Source organism: Cydia amplana, chromosome 2 (assembly GCF_948474715.1).
Source record: "Cydia amplana chromosome 2, ilCydAmpl1.1, whole genome shotgun sequence".
Taxonomy (NCBI): domain Eukaryota; kingdom Metazoa; phylum Arthropoda; class Insecta; order Lepidoptera; family Tortricidae; genus Cydia; species Cydia amplana.
Window position 1 is genome coordinate 4,763,268 of NC_086070.1, and position 18,789 is coordinate 4,782,056.

The 18,789-nt window shown below is 40.0% G+C and overlaps 1 protein-coding gene across 8 annotated transcripts in view; it reads left to right on the forward strand.

Moving 5' to 3' along the window:
• Nucleotides 1–18,789, forward strand: part of LOC134661561 (serine/threonine-protein kinase Doa) — a 76,436-nt gene that overhangs the window by 41,247 nt on the left and 16,400 nt on the right. For 3 of the 8 annotated variants that reach the window (XM_063517732.1, XM_063517740.1, XM_063517710.1), the window contains one exon: nucleotides 7,010–7,136. In XM_063517732.1, coding sequence (XP_063373802.1) covers nucleotides 7,010–7,136 — 127 coding nt within the window. The other 5 variants (XM_063517704.1, XM_063517694.1, XM_063517715.1 and 2 more) reach the window with 4 other exon arrangements.

The window sequence follows — 18,789 nt, forward strand, 5'->3', positions numbered from 1 at the left end:
GCACCATCCCACTAACCCAGGTTAACCGGTTAAAGCTGGAGTTACCATGGTAACCAGTACAATTTGACACTGGGTTAACGGTTTAACCGGTTAATCCCGGGTTAGTGAGATGGTGCAAGTGGCGCTTAGTGTCTACGCCTGATGAAATATCAGTGATAGCACAAGAATCACTTAAAACAGCTAGATACTGTATACCGTAGGTAGAAGTCCACTAGATGAAATGAAAAATATTTGTTAAATTTACAATTTTATTTCAAAGTAAGTGTTTGGTCGTAGAAAAAGTATTGTATACAACGTTGTTTAACTGAGTCAAAAAATACTCGTGGCGTCTTTATTAACAATTTTCGGCTTCGCCTCAAATTGTTACTCACGCCACTCGCTCTTTTTGACCCCTCTTAAACAACGGTTGCATAAAATACTATAAATGGCCATATCAAATGAAGGCATAGGTCCATTAAACAGCCAAACAGATGATCAGCACTTATTATTATAATGTTGGTACCGCGACTATTTAGGTGTCTCAAATACGTTGGCGTATTTTCAGCAGAAAAATACACGTCTTTTTTTTTAAAGGCGGCAAGCAAATCTTTTTAATGGTTTTACTTTATTTTGTGAAAATTAGAACGTTGCTTCTGTAAAATATTTCCATTTCTTGCACCATTTTTGAGAAAAGCACTATATATGACTCGGCTGGAAGGCTACTTGCTGGCTTCGGATGCAATTAAACGGACTTCCAAGGTCGTCCGTTTAAAACGAATCCTCAGCCTGCAAGTAGCTACTTCCGAACCTCGACAACAATGTACTATTTTCGTTAAGAACTCCCAAAATACATACAGGGTCATTTTTGGACCGCCATATTGTGCGAGGTGATTACCTACCAAATCACCTCGCACAATATGGCTAACGGTCCAAAAATGACCCTGTATAATATTGTACACATTTTTCATAATTATGGGTTTTGTTAACATACGTTGTTTTATAGTACATATTAGGTCTTAATGTGACATTTTTAACCGTGTCATTTTCGTGGTCACGTCCATCAAATCGGCTACCACTTTTATACAGGGTGCTTCCTGTAACAGGAGCAATAACATCTACTGTACCATATGTTTTCGTGAATAAACTTTCATTTCATTTCAATAAATTAAACTAAAGGCTGTACTCCTCAAACTGACCAACATGTGTTCAGCAAATTTTAAAAATTATGAATTCTTTAGACTTCCCCTTTTTCATACAAAATAAATATTGCCTTCAATGTACGCTGACATCAGTGTGTTTTTTTTTCAAAAGTTTCTGAACAAATGTTGGTCAGTTTGAGGAGTACAGCCTATACTTTAATTTATTGCTCCTGTTACAGGAAACACCCTGTATAAATGTGTCCATGAGATTAATTTCAAGTTATAATTTAACAGCAATCAAGTTTAATCTGCACGACAGGTGACCGAAAGAGAAGTGCTTACCTAATCTAGCCATAAATTAAAGTTTTATATGTATACCTAATAAAGGGACTAATAAGTAATAACGAAAAAAATGCTTACGAAGAAATAACACCGGTCGCGGTCTAAGGGTATCAAAATTAATTTTACTGATAACATTTTTCACAAATACTGTTAACTAAACACTACTTAGTGCGTAACTTTAATGAGCTATCAGTCACGTAAGTAAATGCCGCAATAGTTAATTGTTCTCTTTACCTTTTTAAATCTGATGTAATAAAAACTAATGACATAAGGGAACGTAGATGCATTCGTCCATTGAGATTCATTTCAATATTTTTCAGTAAATGTTTCAAGGTCTTCTTCTGCTTAGGTGCTCGAATAGGATTTGTCAACTCTGTTATCTGTATTGTAATGTGTCTTTGTTCCACTTCTCTTGCCACCCTTCATATGAGCACTGCAACGTGGTAGGGAAAGTGTCTTCAATATGTTGCAGTGAAGCTTTGTGGCTTCCCCGCGAAATCTTGAGACTAATTTCACTAATTCATTTCAATAATTAAAATCAGCTAGGTACTTTGCCCAGATATTCTCAATTCAGGGAAGTCTTACAGGGAATAATATCTTAACGTAACTGTCTAGAACATAATACCTAAATAAGTAATATTCATATTCATTAACGTGTACAAGTTACGCCTGAACCGAAATTACGATCGTTTTCTGTTAAATCAAAATGTATAAACTTTCAGTCAATGCGCTTATATTTATGATGGATAGAAAAGATGTAAGTTTGTTTGGTTCGTACGTCAGACAAATGTCAAATGTAAGTCCGATCAACTTTCACTGTAGACTGACTGGTCACACTCGGTACCACAAACACGTGCCCGCACCATACCTAACAACGAACGCCTCTTGCATGTTTTTATGCAATTTCTTTACGACTTCTAACATAACATTTAAAATCGGTTAGAATAATCTCGTATTCAACATATTAGGCAGTAGGCGGCACCTAAAAATTGTCAGGCGATTAGTTATAATAAATAGTCTCACCTTAATGCAAGGTGTAATTTATTGCAGCTCGATTCGCTAACTAACTAGTAACTAATTAGGTACATATCGGTTTATTTGAGAGTTACATTTCGTAATAAACTAATTTGCCTAAAGGTCATCATATATTTTCTATTGGTTTGTAAATTGAAAGTAAGTATGTTAACTTGTGATTCCATATATTGATGTTGATAAATAAGTAAGGGTTAGTCCACCTAGTTACACCTAGTCCACCTAGTTATACTACTAGTTATACGATATAACAAAATGAACAAATAAAATCCTAATAGTTATACTGAGCAGTATGACTAAACGGATTTGATTATTTTGGTTCGGGTACGTCCATTTAGTTATATTGTTAAATAAACTCAATATATATCTATACATCTATCTATCTTGATATATATATCTGTATCAATAGATTGACTTGACGTTGTTATTTTAAATGAAGTAAAATGTGTGAAAACGTAAAATATCCAAAAAAATTAATTGAGTTTATTTAACAATATAACTAAATGGACGTACCTACCCGAACCAAAATAATCAAATCCGTTTAGTCATACTGCTCAGTATAACTATTAGGATTTTATTTGTTCATTTTGTTATATCGTATAACTAGTAGTATAACTAGGTGGACTAACCCATAAGTAAGGGTTAGCTAAACAAGTATTAGAATAAAAGTAATTACCTACAAAATGCGTACATCCGACTGCACATGGTGAAATCGTTAATTCGGTAGCAGTCTAATTTGTTTAGCGCTAGAAAGTCATGGTTGTCATTGACCCGAGGACCGCCGGCGCGGGCGGTGTTTTTTAGTCTCGCCCGTACTGACACAGTTCACAGTATCTGCTCATCCGGCACGGCCTTGTCGGCGGCCGACAACCGACCAACTTGACACCAAATGCAAACAATTTCCCAGCTATGGAAATATTTCCACACATAACTGGCGCACTGCTCAAGAATGTGCTCTCTATAGATATCGAAAAGTTTTAATATTCGGACTCGATTCTTTGTACTTCAGCGAAAAAATAATTGTAAAACTATTAAATATATTAATTTGCAATATTCCTCGGACAATTAATTCACTTGTTAGTCCATATCCATGCAATTCAGAACTTACGGTTCCTCCACTTTGACTATCATATTTTCTAATTTCGTAATTATTGCTTTTAAAATGCAGTTGGTCCTATTCATAGGAATAGATAGACATGCTAAAGTTGCAAACCTCGTAAAGTCGTAACTCCTGTCCTGGAGGGCTGAGACTCCATCCGACGGTGTGATCCTTACAAAAACGGACTCGATTAAGATCAAGAAAAAAGAGGCAAGCGTATTACCTACCGGCTCACAATTGGCGTGAAGCCTTGACCGGACGTGGTCGTGTCACGTTGGGTTATGATTTCGTAACCGAGTCGACTCGCAGTTTCGGCCCGAGATCGATTATGGTCATTGTGCCACGACGTTTCACTCTCGGTTTCACGATCTGGGGGCCGATTTTTGAATTTCGACCGCTCGATTTCGTGTATTTCGTTCAATAATATCTCCACTACTAGGCATATGACAGGGGTTTGTCTATTCGTAGTATAATAATAACATAATTCGTCACTCTAAATCGAATTTGTTTCTTTGTTTTTTATACAATAGTCTCCGGCGACTAAATAGTAAACAACGATTCTTTTAACATTTACCATTCCAAATACCTACTTTTAGTAAACCAGAACTATTTGATAGCTTTAATAAATAATTAATAGATTTTCCAGTGGCTATAATATAATTAGAACTAACGTAGATATTAAGTGCAATAACTGGGAAATAACGAGCCGTAAAGGAAATATCTATTGCTTTTCCTTCTCAATATACTGCCATAAAATGTCTAATTACTTCCACCAGTAAGTAGTGTTTACATATACTTGAACATGTGTTACAGGTTCCAAGTTACATACTCATATAGTTACGTAGTCGGCTTTCACCTTCGACGAGCAACCACCTCAGGTTGCCCGTCGTAATTAAAGCTCCCTAACAGGCAGTTTTACGAGAAGAGCGGAAGGAACCGACCGACCTGGCGCTTTCCATTCCACCAATTAAAAAGAAAACAAGGCCTTAATGAGCGAAATTAAGCCAGCCGTTAATAAAACTCATAACGAGAACTTTCAGATGTTTTAAATCACGAGCTGCAACTTCTCGCCACTGATATGTCATAAGCATTAGTTTCTTAAAGAGATTCACAAGCCGGTTTTCGCAGTAAACATAACAGATACCGTGAATCGATAATGTTGACGTCGTCAGTCGTTGAAAGTGAACGCTGCGTGTTTGTATTCGCGACATATCGTTTGACACTGACGCTTGGCTTTGTCAATCATTGAATGAAACGCCCTGGGTGACTGCCGGTCGCGGCGGGCCGACGCGACAATACTAGCTATTCAGCGGAAGTACGTAAACGTGCCTTCAACATTTTATATTCAAACGATTCCCATCTGATAATGACTCACCTCCTGTTGCTAAAATTATTCACGCATGTCACAGTCCGTCAGATTTAATTTACTTGCAGTTTCATGCCTATTTGAAACAATAATATTTCATAATACACCTGCATTGTAATGCCTAACTTCATTATGCACGTGCAGAATCGATCACATGAGCTGCCATTGAGACGTGTTAGTTCAAGTTCAACGTGTGGTGCTAAACACAATGTGACATTTAAATGCTGCCATTTATTAGGCGCCGCCCGCGCAGCTCTGTTCGCGTTAGTTGACGACTCGACCGAGCTCGGAATTGTATCATTCGTGAATGCATATAACTTAATCTAACGCCATATGCCGCATATGGCCATCCATCTATCGTTCTGTTCACGGCTTCATTAAGGCAAGACTTCAATACTCGAGGCGATTATGTTTAAGTAAATTAATCTCAAACATAATTTTATGGCGAAGTTTATATCAGAATCAGTTGATAATCCTAAACAGTAGTCAAAATAAGATTTTTCGTAACTTGGTTAGTACTATTTGAAGGGTCGAATAATGAATGACGTTCGATTCGTATAAATAATGATTCAGCTACTCGTTACTAGATGTTGGCACTTTTTCAATATCTTCCAACAAATGATTATAAGATTCTCACTCTCTACTTAAAATTGGCATAATCTCACACTTCTAGTCATGTATGCTATATTTAACTCTTTAATGTCTCCGTCGGTCGGTAAACCAATTATGTAAAGTTAATTCCATTAGAAGTGAGAGCGCCACTTACACATTCTTGTAGTTGCAGTTCACGACAGTTAGCCATTCATTCCCTACCGTCTTCTTGACCGGTACATATTTGTATTTAAGATCAATTTCAAGCATGATGTATATAGAACAATTAGACGAAGATTGTGATGATAGTGTTCGATTGATAAGGTTTTTCGACACGCTTCTCTATAGTCCACAACACATGCGGGTTTGTTGGTAAGTCACATTACCAGTCTGAAACCAAGTCAAGGCGTGACAAACGTTCGCGCTCGTCATCAGAAATGAAAACTGGTTTGTTTGCAAGAGCCTGTCTACTTTCATCAATCCGAAATCCGAATACTTTTTGCCTACGAACCGTAAAGTAATTTTCAATATTAGATGCATGCAAATTTAAGGTCAAGGTAAGCTGTTCTTAACAAAGTTAACTCGTTGCTCCTATGCCTACACGCTCAAGTATGCACCTTTATCTCTGTCAAACACGCGATGTAATGATAACCTCGTAGGATTATTATTCGTAATAATAACGTTTCACCAAGCTAGATTGTTCAGTTAGGTATGAAGTTAGTTGACGCACCGTTTGCAAACGCGAATTTATTGTATGTCGCTGTATCTAAGCAATCATGCCGCACGTGCGACAGTGGTCGTGCTGAGTCGATTGGCAGTACGCCGGTGACCGCAGCCCACGGCGGGTCCCTGTCAAGTGTGGCGTACTCTTGGCATACCTCGCTTCGTTTTACAATGGCAGTTCTCGACCCTCTATCGCAACATTCGCTATCATTCAAAGAAACTGTCGACCGCGACACATGTCATCTGTTAACCTTGGCTTAAGTATTTATTTTGTGCCCGACAATGCAGCGGATTTAGTGCTAACATATTTACGGTTATATTAATCAGTGTATACTTTCATATTGTAGCTATTACATCAGTACTTGTTAAAGATAATAAGTAGATAATATTTATTTCTAATTGAATGATGAGTGAACAGAAAAGAAGTTGATACATGGCATCGTTATATACAAATGTTTCACTGTAATCACCAGTGGACTGTAAGGTTATTAAAGGCCTAGGCACGGGGCGACGTCGTTGGGGTGCTCTATGCGCGGTCCTACGCGTCTGCTGCGTGCCGCCTCCCGACCAACTCGCGCAGCTCGTAGACCCTCACTCCGACGGCAGAGGACGATCGACAACGTTAGTAACAGCTCCGCGTTCCTAATAGCACGCTCTAACCTCACCTCAGCATTACGATTCGTTATCGTGTTACTTATTCACTAACCCCCTACAGCCTATTGATCGATGATTTCGCAGCTCGGAGCACTCGTGGAGGCGGCGAAATGAACGCTCCAAACGTTCGCATCACAGGCGATCGCCGACTTCACACAGGCGGCGGAGACATCACCGCGACGAGTCTTCACCACGTTCACCCCCGGAACAGGTCAGTAACCGTTCCTCATTTCTTACTTTAAGGAGAAGTATGAAAGGATTTTTTTCTTTATACCCAACGCTCAACATCACCACAAGTGTTCACCCGAAAGCCTGTCTGTTAGTCGTTCGTGATAACGTTAGCTCGTGTACCTGTCGAATGCAAAATGCGGAACCAGAATAAAGCGCGAAACGTCAGCGCGCCCGTTTGGGATAACGTGCGGGACGGGTTTGGATTGTATACGCGCGTGCGCCTTCGCCCGTGAAGATGTGCGCGAGAGACGGCGACCTCCTCGCGCTTGCGCCCGTTCTATTTGCGTTCGCCTTCGTCAGTTGGTACGCCTTCAGTCAGTCGCGAAGCTCTGCCGGCCGCCTGGCGCGCTTCTCCCGACGCCCCGAAATACTCGCCCGCCGCGCCCGGCCGCGCGCGAGCGCGAGCCATGGCTGACCAACCGTCGCGTCCGCCGCCTAACAATTTACTCTTCTGCGGGCCCCCGCCCGCCCTTCCACCCGTTCTTCTCTTGCCTGCAAACTACCCGCTCGAACCACCCGCACTGCCTGCGCAACCTGACAGTACCCCAAGTTTAACAAACAATGAAAATACTCTGCACGAAATAAACAACGTGGGTGTGCCAACTTACAACACTCAATTTGAAACACATGTGGATGACCCCGAGCTACAGAAGGACCTTTATACACAGCCTGTGTTGCCAGTATTCAATAGCAATTTTAGGAGAACAAATAGTTTCGACACGTCATACATATACAATGAATTAGAAAACGAAATTGAAATTACACCACGGCGGTGTAGGTCTGTGCCAGACTTATCTAGATGTGGGTTGATGGTTGAACCTGATGTTTTTGTAGAATATGAACCCCATGACCCTGCTCCACTTGTACTTAATAATCCGTTTTATGACGGATCATACGCCCTAGGTCCCGTGCAATACAGCCAGCCAATGGTCATGTTACCTGATAATTACATGGCGTTTGAAGACTGCTTCGTGCCGACGTGGGATTACAAACCAGAACAATTTGTTGAGAGAGAAATGTATTATGACGGTTTACCCATGATACCGTCCAACGATCCTTGGGCCATTATGCAGTATGGCACAGACAATGCTGCATTTGAATATTACACTCCTCATTACGACGAAAACGCTATTGGAGATCATAAAGATATTCATTACATGCCATTGAGTGACATAGAATACGCGATACCTCAATATATGAGTTTGCCAGTGGTAGAAGAACCTAAAGCTGAAACGTTTACGGATAGTCATAGTCAACCGTCGGCAACAACAATTACTGTTAATAACGAACAAACCGAAGACGACACAAGTTTGCGAACTAAAGATGATCAAAGTTTACGAACTGAAGATGATCAAAGTTTACGAACGGAAGATGCAACAACAACTTGTCTTTCAAGTGTTTCTAATCAAGAAACTGGCGACAATGAAAAAGTCTGCGGTGTAGACTCTATCTCCGATAACAGACAATCATCGGTCCAAAGTGAAGGGTCGTTAATCGCAGACACCTCGATCGATGTTACGTCTAGCTTGGCATTCGTACCGACCAGCCAAAGTTCAGAGACGCCCCTCGGCGGCGACGCCACCAGCGACGACGACACGTCCCCATCCTCCACCGACTACCACGAGGCTTCTGCTCTCGACCTAGCTCAAAGTCTCGACGAACTGTCTTCTTGTGAAAGCACAGACTTTTCACAAAGTAGGGACGAGGTTTCGCCGCTTATTCCTAATCCACCAAAATATGACGAAATAGTGCCAAGTGATGTTAGTAACAGTGTGAAAGATGAAAACTTAGTTTCAAATAAAACACCAGTTAATATTCCTAATCAGCTCATTCCAAATAATAACAATGTGCCTATAATTAACATAACTAATAGTATACCAGATAGAATAGACTCAACGCTAGAAACAGATGCAACGCCAGGCATATTCGTTGAAAAACACGCCATTGTACCTGTCTCTGAAAATCATGAACAAGTTACAAAAGTGAGTGATACGTTATACTGTAATAACAATAATGAAAAAATTATAGAAGCTAGTCAAATTGTGAATACCAGTGCAGCAAAAGTCAGTGTCCCCGAAATATCGCCCATAACACCGCCGCATCCGCCGGCAGTGCCGTCTTCTTGGTTAACTAGCAAAACATCGGTTTGTGACAATGAGAAAGATGCATTGCCTTACACATCACCTCAGATACAAATAGAACATGTAGAGGCGTCAACAGTGGAAAAGGATGCTAAACTTCCGCCAAAGCAGCCATCTTTCGAGAGCAACCCGGCTCCAGCGGAACCCAAGCCTTCCTGCTCTTTTGTGCCGCTTGTTGTACCACAACACGTGCCCCAATTCAAGCCGAAAGAACCACCTAAAGAAGTAGAGGTCAGACTCATATTTAACTTTAAAAGAGTGTGTTTATAATTATATAAAACTACAAAAAATAGTATATTAGTCATTATATTTTTATTAGACATTTCTGAATCAAATATGACCGCTATTTAGAAGATCTATGTACCTACGCATTGCGCTGCTGCTACTAGCATTCGTGAATATTGAGAGCATGTGTATCTATTTTTGCATATTATCAGGTCAAGGATTGGTATTCTTAACAATCAGATATTTAACAACGCTGTTGAAACCGCTGCATTAAATGTTTTAACTAATGAAATGCATTCTCTCAGATTGCTGTTTCGTTACATAATATTTTACACAATAACAAATTAATTATGCATGTATGTCCTCCTTTAGATGTTAAATTCAAATTAATTTGTATCAATGGCAATTTTCTGTTTAGGTTAATTCCGCATATTTTCGGTGTTGTAGTTGGCTTATGTCATGACATGAATATATACGCAATGAAATTCTTATGAAGCCATCGTCTGTAAACAAATCCACGTACATGACAACGAAAATAGTTTTAGCAGCTGGTACAAGTATGTGATTCCAATGGCGTTCGCTAGATGGCGCCACGTGGCGCATATTCGCGCATTAAAAACAACGCATGCGCACAGGAATAGTATCGCGACGATCACCTTCACCTAGGCGAAGCACCAGCACCACACGGCCGTTGTTATGATTACACCCGACCCTCAAACGCGCGCCGCCCACTCGATGAAAAGACAAAGCTTTATCCATGCATTGATATGATGATGAAAAGATACCGTCAACACCTCACTTTATGAAATATCTTATATTTGTCGTCTGCAACCATCTACAAAGTCATGTTTTTGTTCAACAGTAATATAACCAGACGCTTTAAACTGTTGTTCTGCGCTGTGTCACGTTTTATTGTTTCTGGCGTTTAACAGTTTTTGAATTCTATTGATACTTAAATTATTTCAAATTATAAACAGGGTGTTTCCTGTAACAGGAGCAATAAATTAAAATAAATTAAATTAAATTAGTATACACAAAACAAAAACTTTCAAAGTGCGAAGTAGTAATGTACCAAAATAGGTTTAGTATTTTAGGTAGATAGGTAAATGTGTGATAAAGAAGCTCGACTTATGATGGCTACCGATGTTCTATGTACTTCCCGAGTATCATTTACAAACTGTAACCGAAGCCATCAGGGTTCAAAACAAAGGGTCCACAAAAGCGTAACGACCTTTGTCTTGTCTCTCTATGTAGACGAGGAGCGCACAACAGACGCGAACGAATTAAATAATTGTTCTCCTTTGGGATTCCAGTACTGATTTGAGTATGTAATATCCGATTTTTAGGTACTTGTCCGCCAGGGTGGCACAGCATTTCCGGAAAACTGAAATTGATAAAATGAAGTAATAATTTACTTGATAGCTCTAGGATTTCTATTACCTACCTGTAACTCAAGCCTTCACTTCGATTACACCGTACGCTGAATTGTGTAGACATAAGAGTATTCCCACCCATACAATCTGACGCTATACGCAGCAAACGGATTAACGGGGACCAAGTCATAAGCCGTGTACCATATACTTGCTTAACATTGCCTGGTTAAAAAAACAGTACTTACTCTTAAAGTCAACGTAGACCCACTCGAACATTTGACTAATAGATAATAATCAAGAAGCGTCCGCTTCAATTGTTTTGAATCGTACTACGAATTTTAAATTGAAACCCGCCTCCAGCTAGTTCGAGTCAGTTTTGCGAATGAATCAGATGTCCCGCTGCTTCATTACAACTGAAGAAGAAATTAATCTGACGTTTATAATCCCCGACCAACGACCCATATCGTATATGTGCAGGTTTATTGAGAGTTGGAGTATTCTCCAACTCCAAATTTCTCTCATTATCGTCTTACTAGGGATTGCAAATATTCGAAACTTTCAGGTATTCGAATATTCGACTTTTTCTGACGACATATTCGAATAATTATTCGAATATTATAAAAAATAAGAAAAGGAACGAGAAATCGATATATTATCGTTTTATTCAAAAGCTTTTTTCACATATTGCTAAAACTAATGATATTTTGCAGAAATCCACTTAATTGACTAGATTTTATCATCCTACTATGAAATGCCCACATTTTATAAAAACAAGTAAAACGCCAAAATTAGACGTATTCAATATTTCTAGATAAAACTATTATTATAAATGCGTCGTTGCGTGAAATAAAAAGATTTTTTTTTTATTAGGTAATTATTTTCCGATTTAAATTAACTTGTAGTCACTCAGAGGCCTGTAAAAAGGCCTTTATTTCCATTGTATTTTGAATCTTTATTGACTTTATTTGTTTTGGAAAGTTTTTATTCCTAATGGTCGGCTAATTATATAATATTGGAATATTTAAGGGAAAAAGTTAGTTGACTACTGGGTGGATTATTCGTCAGCTAAAGGTGCATGGTTAGATTACCTAGTTGGGCAGGTTTGGTATGATCAAATTTGAGAATTGCGATAAGTGGCAAGGTTTAGACTTCAAAAATTCGCTTAACGTACGCTTGTACTGAATAAACAGAATGACCCTTTAACTTAAAACTTACGCACCGTAAAAATAACATACTTTATGATTTCGTTTTCTTTCAAATTGAGTTAGGTTTCACTGTATTCACGAAGTCTATCGAGAGGAATACAGTAAAAATATTATTTCCTTCGTATTTGGGTACCTACCCGTGTACGGGTGTTCCTCATTCACTGTAAATACCCGGAAAACACACAGAAACTGTAACTACAGCGGATAAAATAGATTTTTTATTAGTAATAAAAAATATTCGAATATTCGAAACCTGAGCGGCCGAATATTCGAGTATCAAAACAGGTCGAATATTCGACAAATTCTAATATTCTAATTGCAAGCCCTACGTGTTACGTGACTGTACACAGCTATGTATGTATTCTGTTTAATGTTAAAAAGGCCGTGTTATCTTCTTCCTTAATAACAGTCTAGTTAAAACAAATTAACAAATATAAATTAAACTAATAACTAAACATACTAAACTAAAACTACCTAAAAAGTAAAAACCTACAAATAAAAAATTGGCCCCAAGTCTGCGCCGTCCGGTAGGGTGCCCAGAAGGCTGGCGGCGTTGCCGCGCTGAACGGCAACGCCAATGCGTTGGGCGAGGTATGCTCCAGCCAGCCTTCCGGTCACCCGTTGCGTCTATAAGGCGCTTGGCCAACTCCTTATAAACGCTGTGCGCGCTTTGACTCCACGGCCCAAGCGTCTCCACCGTCTCCAGTTATCTGTTGTCCTTCTGGATGTTTTTAGCGTTTATATGTTATTCCGTAATTACGAACATTTACACTTAACGATTACTCAATAGCAAAGTCAAGAGTTCAAGTTCGCTGGTATAGGATGTATGTAGTGTAGGCATGTCGGTATCGCGTATCATTAAAGCCGGCGAGTGGCACGCTCGCAGATATGGTCTGATAAATGCGGTACGCCGTTTCGTAGCCCACCTATCTATTTGGTAATGCCCAGTTCCTTCCGGCCGACCTTGCCCGTATCGCTTGCTGCGACTCTGCGCCGGCCACCTTCAGTTAACTCAATCAATTTTATGTAGCCCTCGTGAGACGTACATACGAATATATTTCATGTTTATTTTTATTCAAAAATAAAAAATAAAATTGCAAGAGTACCTACTTACAGTCATCAAAATTGATATGATTATAGTATTCCGCAAAAACCGTCATTAATTACTGGCAGAAATAAAAAATATGTAGTCTACCTATACCTATATTTCGTCCTTTACCTAGGTATATTAAAAGCGTCGTCGGTAACGCGCTTGTGTGACAACTGGGAGTTGCAAGTGTATATCAACGTACCACCAGACGGATCGTACGCTACAGTAACTACACTTATGTAAAAAATAATATATTTTTTACATTTCCCGATCCAAGTAGCAAATTTATTTATCCTCTACTAGCGACCCGCCCCGGCTTCGCACGGGTTAACAAATTATACATAATCCTTCCTCTTGAATCACTCTATCTATTTAAAAAAAAGCGCATCAAAATCCGTTGCGTAGTTTTAAAGATCTAAGCATACAGACAGACAGACAGACAGATAGCGGGAAGCGACTTTGTTTTATACTATGTAGTGATAAATTCATGTCGGCAGAAAAATTACCTCCCGTCCACACAGCTCCGACATCGCTCAATGGATTTCATAGAAAATATATGAAGAGTTAAAAAACGCGTGGGAGTTAAAGACTTTTGACAATTTGCTGTGCTGGGAGTAAAGGGATTAATGAAATTGACAAATAGGATAAAATGACGCCATACAAAATCTAGTCAACATGCGTATAGCGATACCTAAGTGTATATTATGGTGTTTATTCAAAGAAAACTATGTGTAATTGCGTTGCTCAAGGAGTAGTCGACAATTAACGGGCCGCCTGAGCGCGGATAAATCCTGTTCCAACCGAAAGATTCCATTACGAGTCTCCGTTCCATTGGTTTGCACTCCTCAATCCGTCGCGGCACCATACAGTTCGCTTCAAGACGACCAACGCGAACCCTGAAATTCTGCCACAGTCGTTTTTTTAATTTTGTTTTATTAAAATATAATCTTTATTATCCATTGTTATTGGAAGAAGATACGCCGCGCACTGGGTGGTTGTATCGCCCCCGCGATACAGTTGTGAGGCAGTCGGCGGGCTGAACACCCGCCGCCCTAACTAGGGCTCTGCTCCGTGTAAAGTTGTAAACTGTGTGAAGTGTCGTGCTAACACAATGACAGAATTAGTAATAAAACACCAGCATATAAGGCTTCCTCCCTCCTTGAGGTTCACGTCTTTCTATGAATTGTACAAGCGGTTTCTTAAAGATCACGGGTGCAAGTGGCATGATGTAGTTAAAGTGCTCTCCGCGGTAGCTGAAATACTTTTCGATGTGGATGGTGCGTGTAGTGGACTAGGTTCCAAGGTCAGTGTCATCTCTATAAAGGGATCTCTCATATATTTTCCTCACTTCATGCCATTCTTTTGCTGCTTCAGGTTAATGAACTTTCTTATTTAAATTTTAATATAAGTATTTACATTTAGTAAATTACGTTTAGCAAATGATAAATCTCTTAAATTATCTTTACGAGTAAATTGAGTCGGACGATACATATTATAGTACATACTTCATTTATTTATGAGTTCACTCGATCCATAAACAAATGTCTTAACCCAAGCTTCTCGGGTCTTTGTAGTCTTAACAATACGTGCCCCTGGGAACTAGGGGTTGCGTTATCCAATCCCGAATCGTTTCTTACCTGCACCCCAACTCGAATAAATACTAACAACTGACTTCATCGACAGTTGACAGCCGGCTGCACTATGTAAATGTACGAAACGTTCGTAAAGATAGTGTTTAGTGATGATAGTGCCCATTCCATACCTAGAATTCACCTGTGCTGACCCTTTCGGGACGTTGTTTTTATTAATTACTCTGTGTATAACTGCTTACAAAATGAAAACTTTAAACATTGTAAAAGCTTTCAAATATAAGTTACAAAGTTTTAACTATCCTCTGTCTCTCGATGATTACTTGTTAATACCAACGGTATGTATGTACCTACATTTTCCAGTATGTATATTAAATAAAATAATATTTTCTCAATAGTTGCGAAATAAGTGGATTCTGTATTGGTCTAATCTAAGCCATAGCTACTAGTCAAACACGTTGGGCATGTGAAGTAGTTTGCATGTCGTGCTATTTAAATTCTAGAACCACAAACGTTGCCATTTCGCTGAAAATGAACGTAACCTACTACCTACTGTAAATTTGTAAAATTGGCAAGTGAAAGTAGTCACTTTTAAATGACGTCGGGTTGCGATAAACATGCTAAGATCGTGAAATATCTTGGCAGGGCGTTTCCGTTGCATTGCATGCAAATGTACCTAAAAATGAGAAGTAATGCAACTCACCCTTTACGCGTTCAAATCAAACATTTATTTAAAGTAAGCCAAACGAGTACGTACTAAGATAAAGATATCGCAATGAGTACTCTCTTTGCTCGCAACAGTGTTATTTACTTACACTGTGCCTTGTAAGTGATAAGTGTGACAGTCGCACAGACCGCACTCGTGTTTCGTCGTTTCCCAGCTATCGGACGTACTTCATTGCGCCCGCATCCGTTCTGCTTTTAATGCATTATACTTTTTCCCTATTAGGATATATAAATGATACAATATCCTTATCGTCCGACATTTGACCTGTTAGATTAGAATTACGGCATATAGTGATGATGATATTGTGGCACACGCGTGTCCAACGGCAGCGCATCATTGTTCCGTGCACGCGCTCCACTAACCCAATTACAAGCAGCTTATTGACAGAACTGTCTTGGCTCTCAGCTCGCCGGTCAGAGAAAGGCGCTCGCCTCGCTATCGGGCAAACATTGCAATATGTCCCTTTCAATGAACATTATAAAAGGCGCCCTTGGCGCTGAAGGTAGATGTCATCTCCACCTGAAATTAATCTCGAAAGCGTAGGCAATAGAATGGATGCCAAAATCCTGTGTGCGTTGATGACTAATACCGATATTATTTATGAAAATATAATATTAAATTGAAATGTACATATAGGTATATGACTGATATGCACTTTTAAATCAAAGCTGCATATGTGCTACCGTTATTTTTTTTTATAACTTAATATGTACATGACTATTAGGTTACCATAATATTTTTAAGCAAAAATATCGAATTTTCATTATGCCAAATGCAGTCAATCGAGTGCGGTATAATTTATAATATCGTTGAATAGGTATCTGTTAGAAAAATTAGGTGTAAATGCCACTTTGACATATACTCGTAGGTATAGAGAGAGTAATGCGACGAAATGCGCGCACGGCGGCCAGCCCGAGCGTGCGGGAGGGCGCTCCCACGGGTTGCTGATATTTTTAGTCCACGACCATTACTTGGCACTGCCGGCCGCACTCGCCTGCGCCACTGATCTTTCTGAATATCGTTCGCGCTTAGGTACGCTCCCAATCTCGAGATAGAACCAGTGGTATGTCCGGTGGTGAAGCATTAACCCCATCGGCGAATACAAAACATATCCATTTAATAATCCTGAATGTGAAATTATGACGTTTAGTGAGTGTTGCGAGACGTGTCCCAGTGAAAAGAGTGCTTACATAAAAGTGAAAACTACTCGCAAGACTAAACAAACATGGCCAACATAACTGCAAACGGTAATGGCACAACAAGCCCTAGACGGCACCGCTACCAGAGATCGTCTACTACGGCAAGCGTAACTCAGTTGTTATCAGATGGGTATTCCAGCTTTATCAATAGATTGACACGACGGGGACCCTCCGAGAAATCAGATGCCGATACAAAGTTGACAGCCGCGAGAACTAGATATGACGATAAGCTTTTATCCAACAAAAACTTGTCGTTGTCGAACGTCCAACGATATGACACCAATGGGCACATCTCGCCGTATACGTCGCTCTCCGGTGTGTCCAGTGCGAGGAAACTAAACGACGACCGTACGTACTCGAGTTACCTGGGCGCTTCCAAATCCCGAATAGACCTATCCCCACTGCATTCTACCTCCGGTATTAATGCTCTCGGACGTAGTGACTCATTCCGCAGAGCTCACATAAAAAATAACAATAATAAGTTGTCACCGTTTTCCAAACGATATCCCCTTAAAGAAGCTAATAACAATATAGAGAGCACCATTTTTCTAGGTAGCACTAGAAGTCGCTTAGAAGATAAATATTCATCCGTACTTGATCGAATTGCAGTTCAGAAAAAGGAGAAGGCCAGAAAAGACATTGTGGACCGAGATAAGACGTTAGAGCCCGAACCGCCAAGAGGGTTGATGAAAAGTTTAACGACTACTTTCTTTGGGGAAAACTCATTTAAAAGAAATAATATTTCTAGAGAAAAAACTCGAGATAAGACGCCTTACAGAAATACAGCTGACCGTCGAATGCCTTCGTTGGGTAAAAAAAACCTGGAGAAGGAACTCTATGATAAAAATGGGTTTGATGATCCTCTTAGAAACCATCATTATGGAAAGGATAGAGATAGCATTTATCGCAAGCATAGAAGGAGGTCCTTGAGGGCCGAAAGAAGCGAGCACAACGACAGAAAGAAACTTTCGCTTCGACCCATTGATATCAACATACATCCAGCTGCTCGGGACTTAATCTCCCCTCCACAGCACAGTATTTACGATACGAATTCGAAAAACAAAGTGACAAGAACTCCAACCTCGCCGGTGGGAGAAGTGGGTAGACAGAGACAGATTTACTTTCCGTCGAGCGACGAGGACGACGACAAAACCCCTGTCGGCGACCGCATACTCAGCGAGCGGGAAACGCGACGTAAAGAAATCCAGAGTTTGATAATGAAGTATGCCCACCTAGACGAGATGTACGGGCGCATGGCGGAGAAAGGGTCGGAGCTGACGGAACCCGGGCGCAAGCCGGAGCCTCTGGGCGTGGGCGACGTGGTGGCGCTGCCGCCCGAGCTGCGCAGCCGCCGGCGCCCGCAGCGCCCGCGCCACCACTTGCGGCGCGCGGCCACGCCGCCTGTAAGCACCGCCTAACCCACCGCCTGCCGTCTGCGTCTGTGTGCCGCGTGTCAATAACCTGGTCCGTGCTTTTTTTGCTCACATTCCAATAGTTTCAATTTGGTTTGATATAACTTTCCGGTTCGGCCGAACCCTAATTCAAATAAGTCCCTGTTAAAAAAAATAGTTAATAAAATAGTTTTCCTTAAACTGCAACCTATTAAATCCATTACTAAACAATATCTAGCGTGGCTAACACCGATCACACAGTATTGGCTGTGTCGTTCGTTACGCTTGCAAAATTGGCATGTGCACGATAAAACTTTCTGTAAAAAGTAAATTTGGGTTTAGGTATTATATTACCGTATCATTACTAGTCATATTTTATGCACATATAGGATTTTGTAAGCGTAGCGACGCCACATTTAAAATGCACGTATTTCGTTACTGAAACATAAATTATATATGTGGGTACTTAGTAAAGCATAAACTGAGGGTACACGATAAACTTCGAGTCGTTATCAGTAGCCGAAGTATAACCGTGCGTTGACATTGATTTAGTTTAAATATTAGTAAAATTATCAATGACTGCAATGATAGTGCATGTATTGTGCTATTTTGTACGTTTTCTCAAGACTAACGTGTCATTATTTTGCGTGAACATATTTTCGAAGTCCAAAAGAAAAAGGTGCTACATAGATA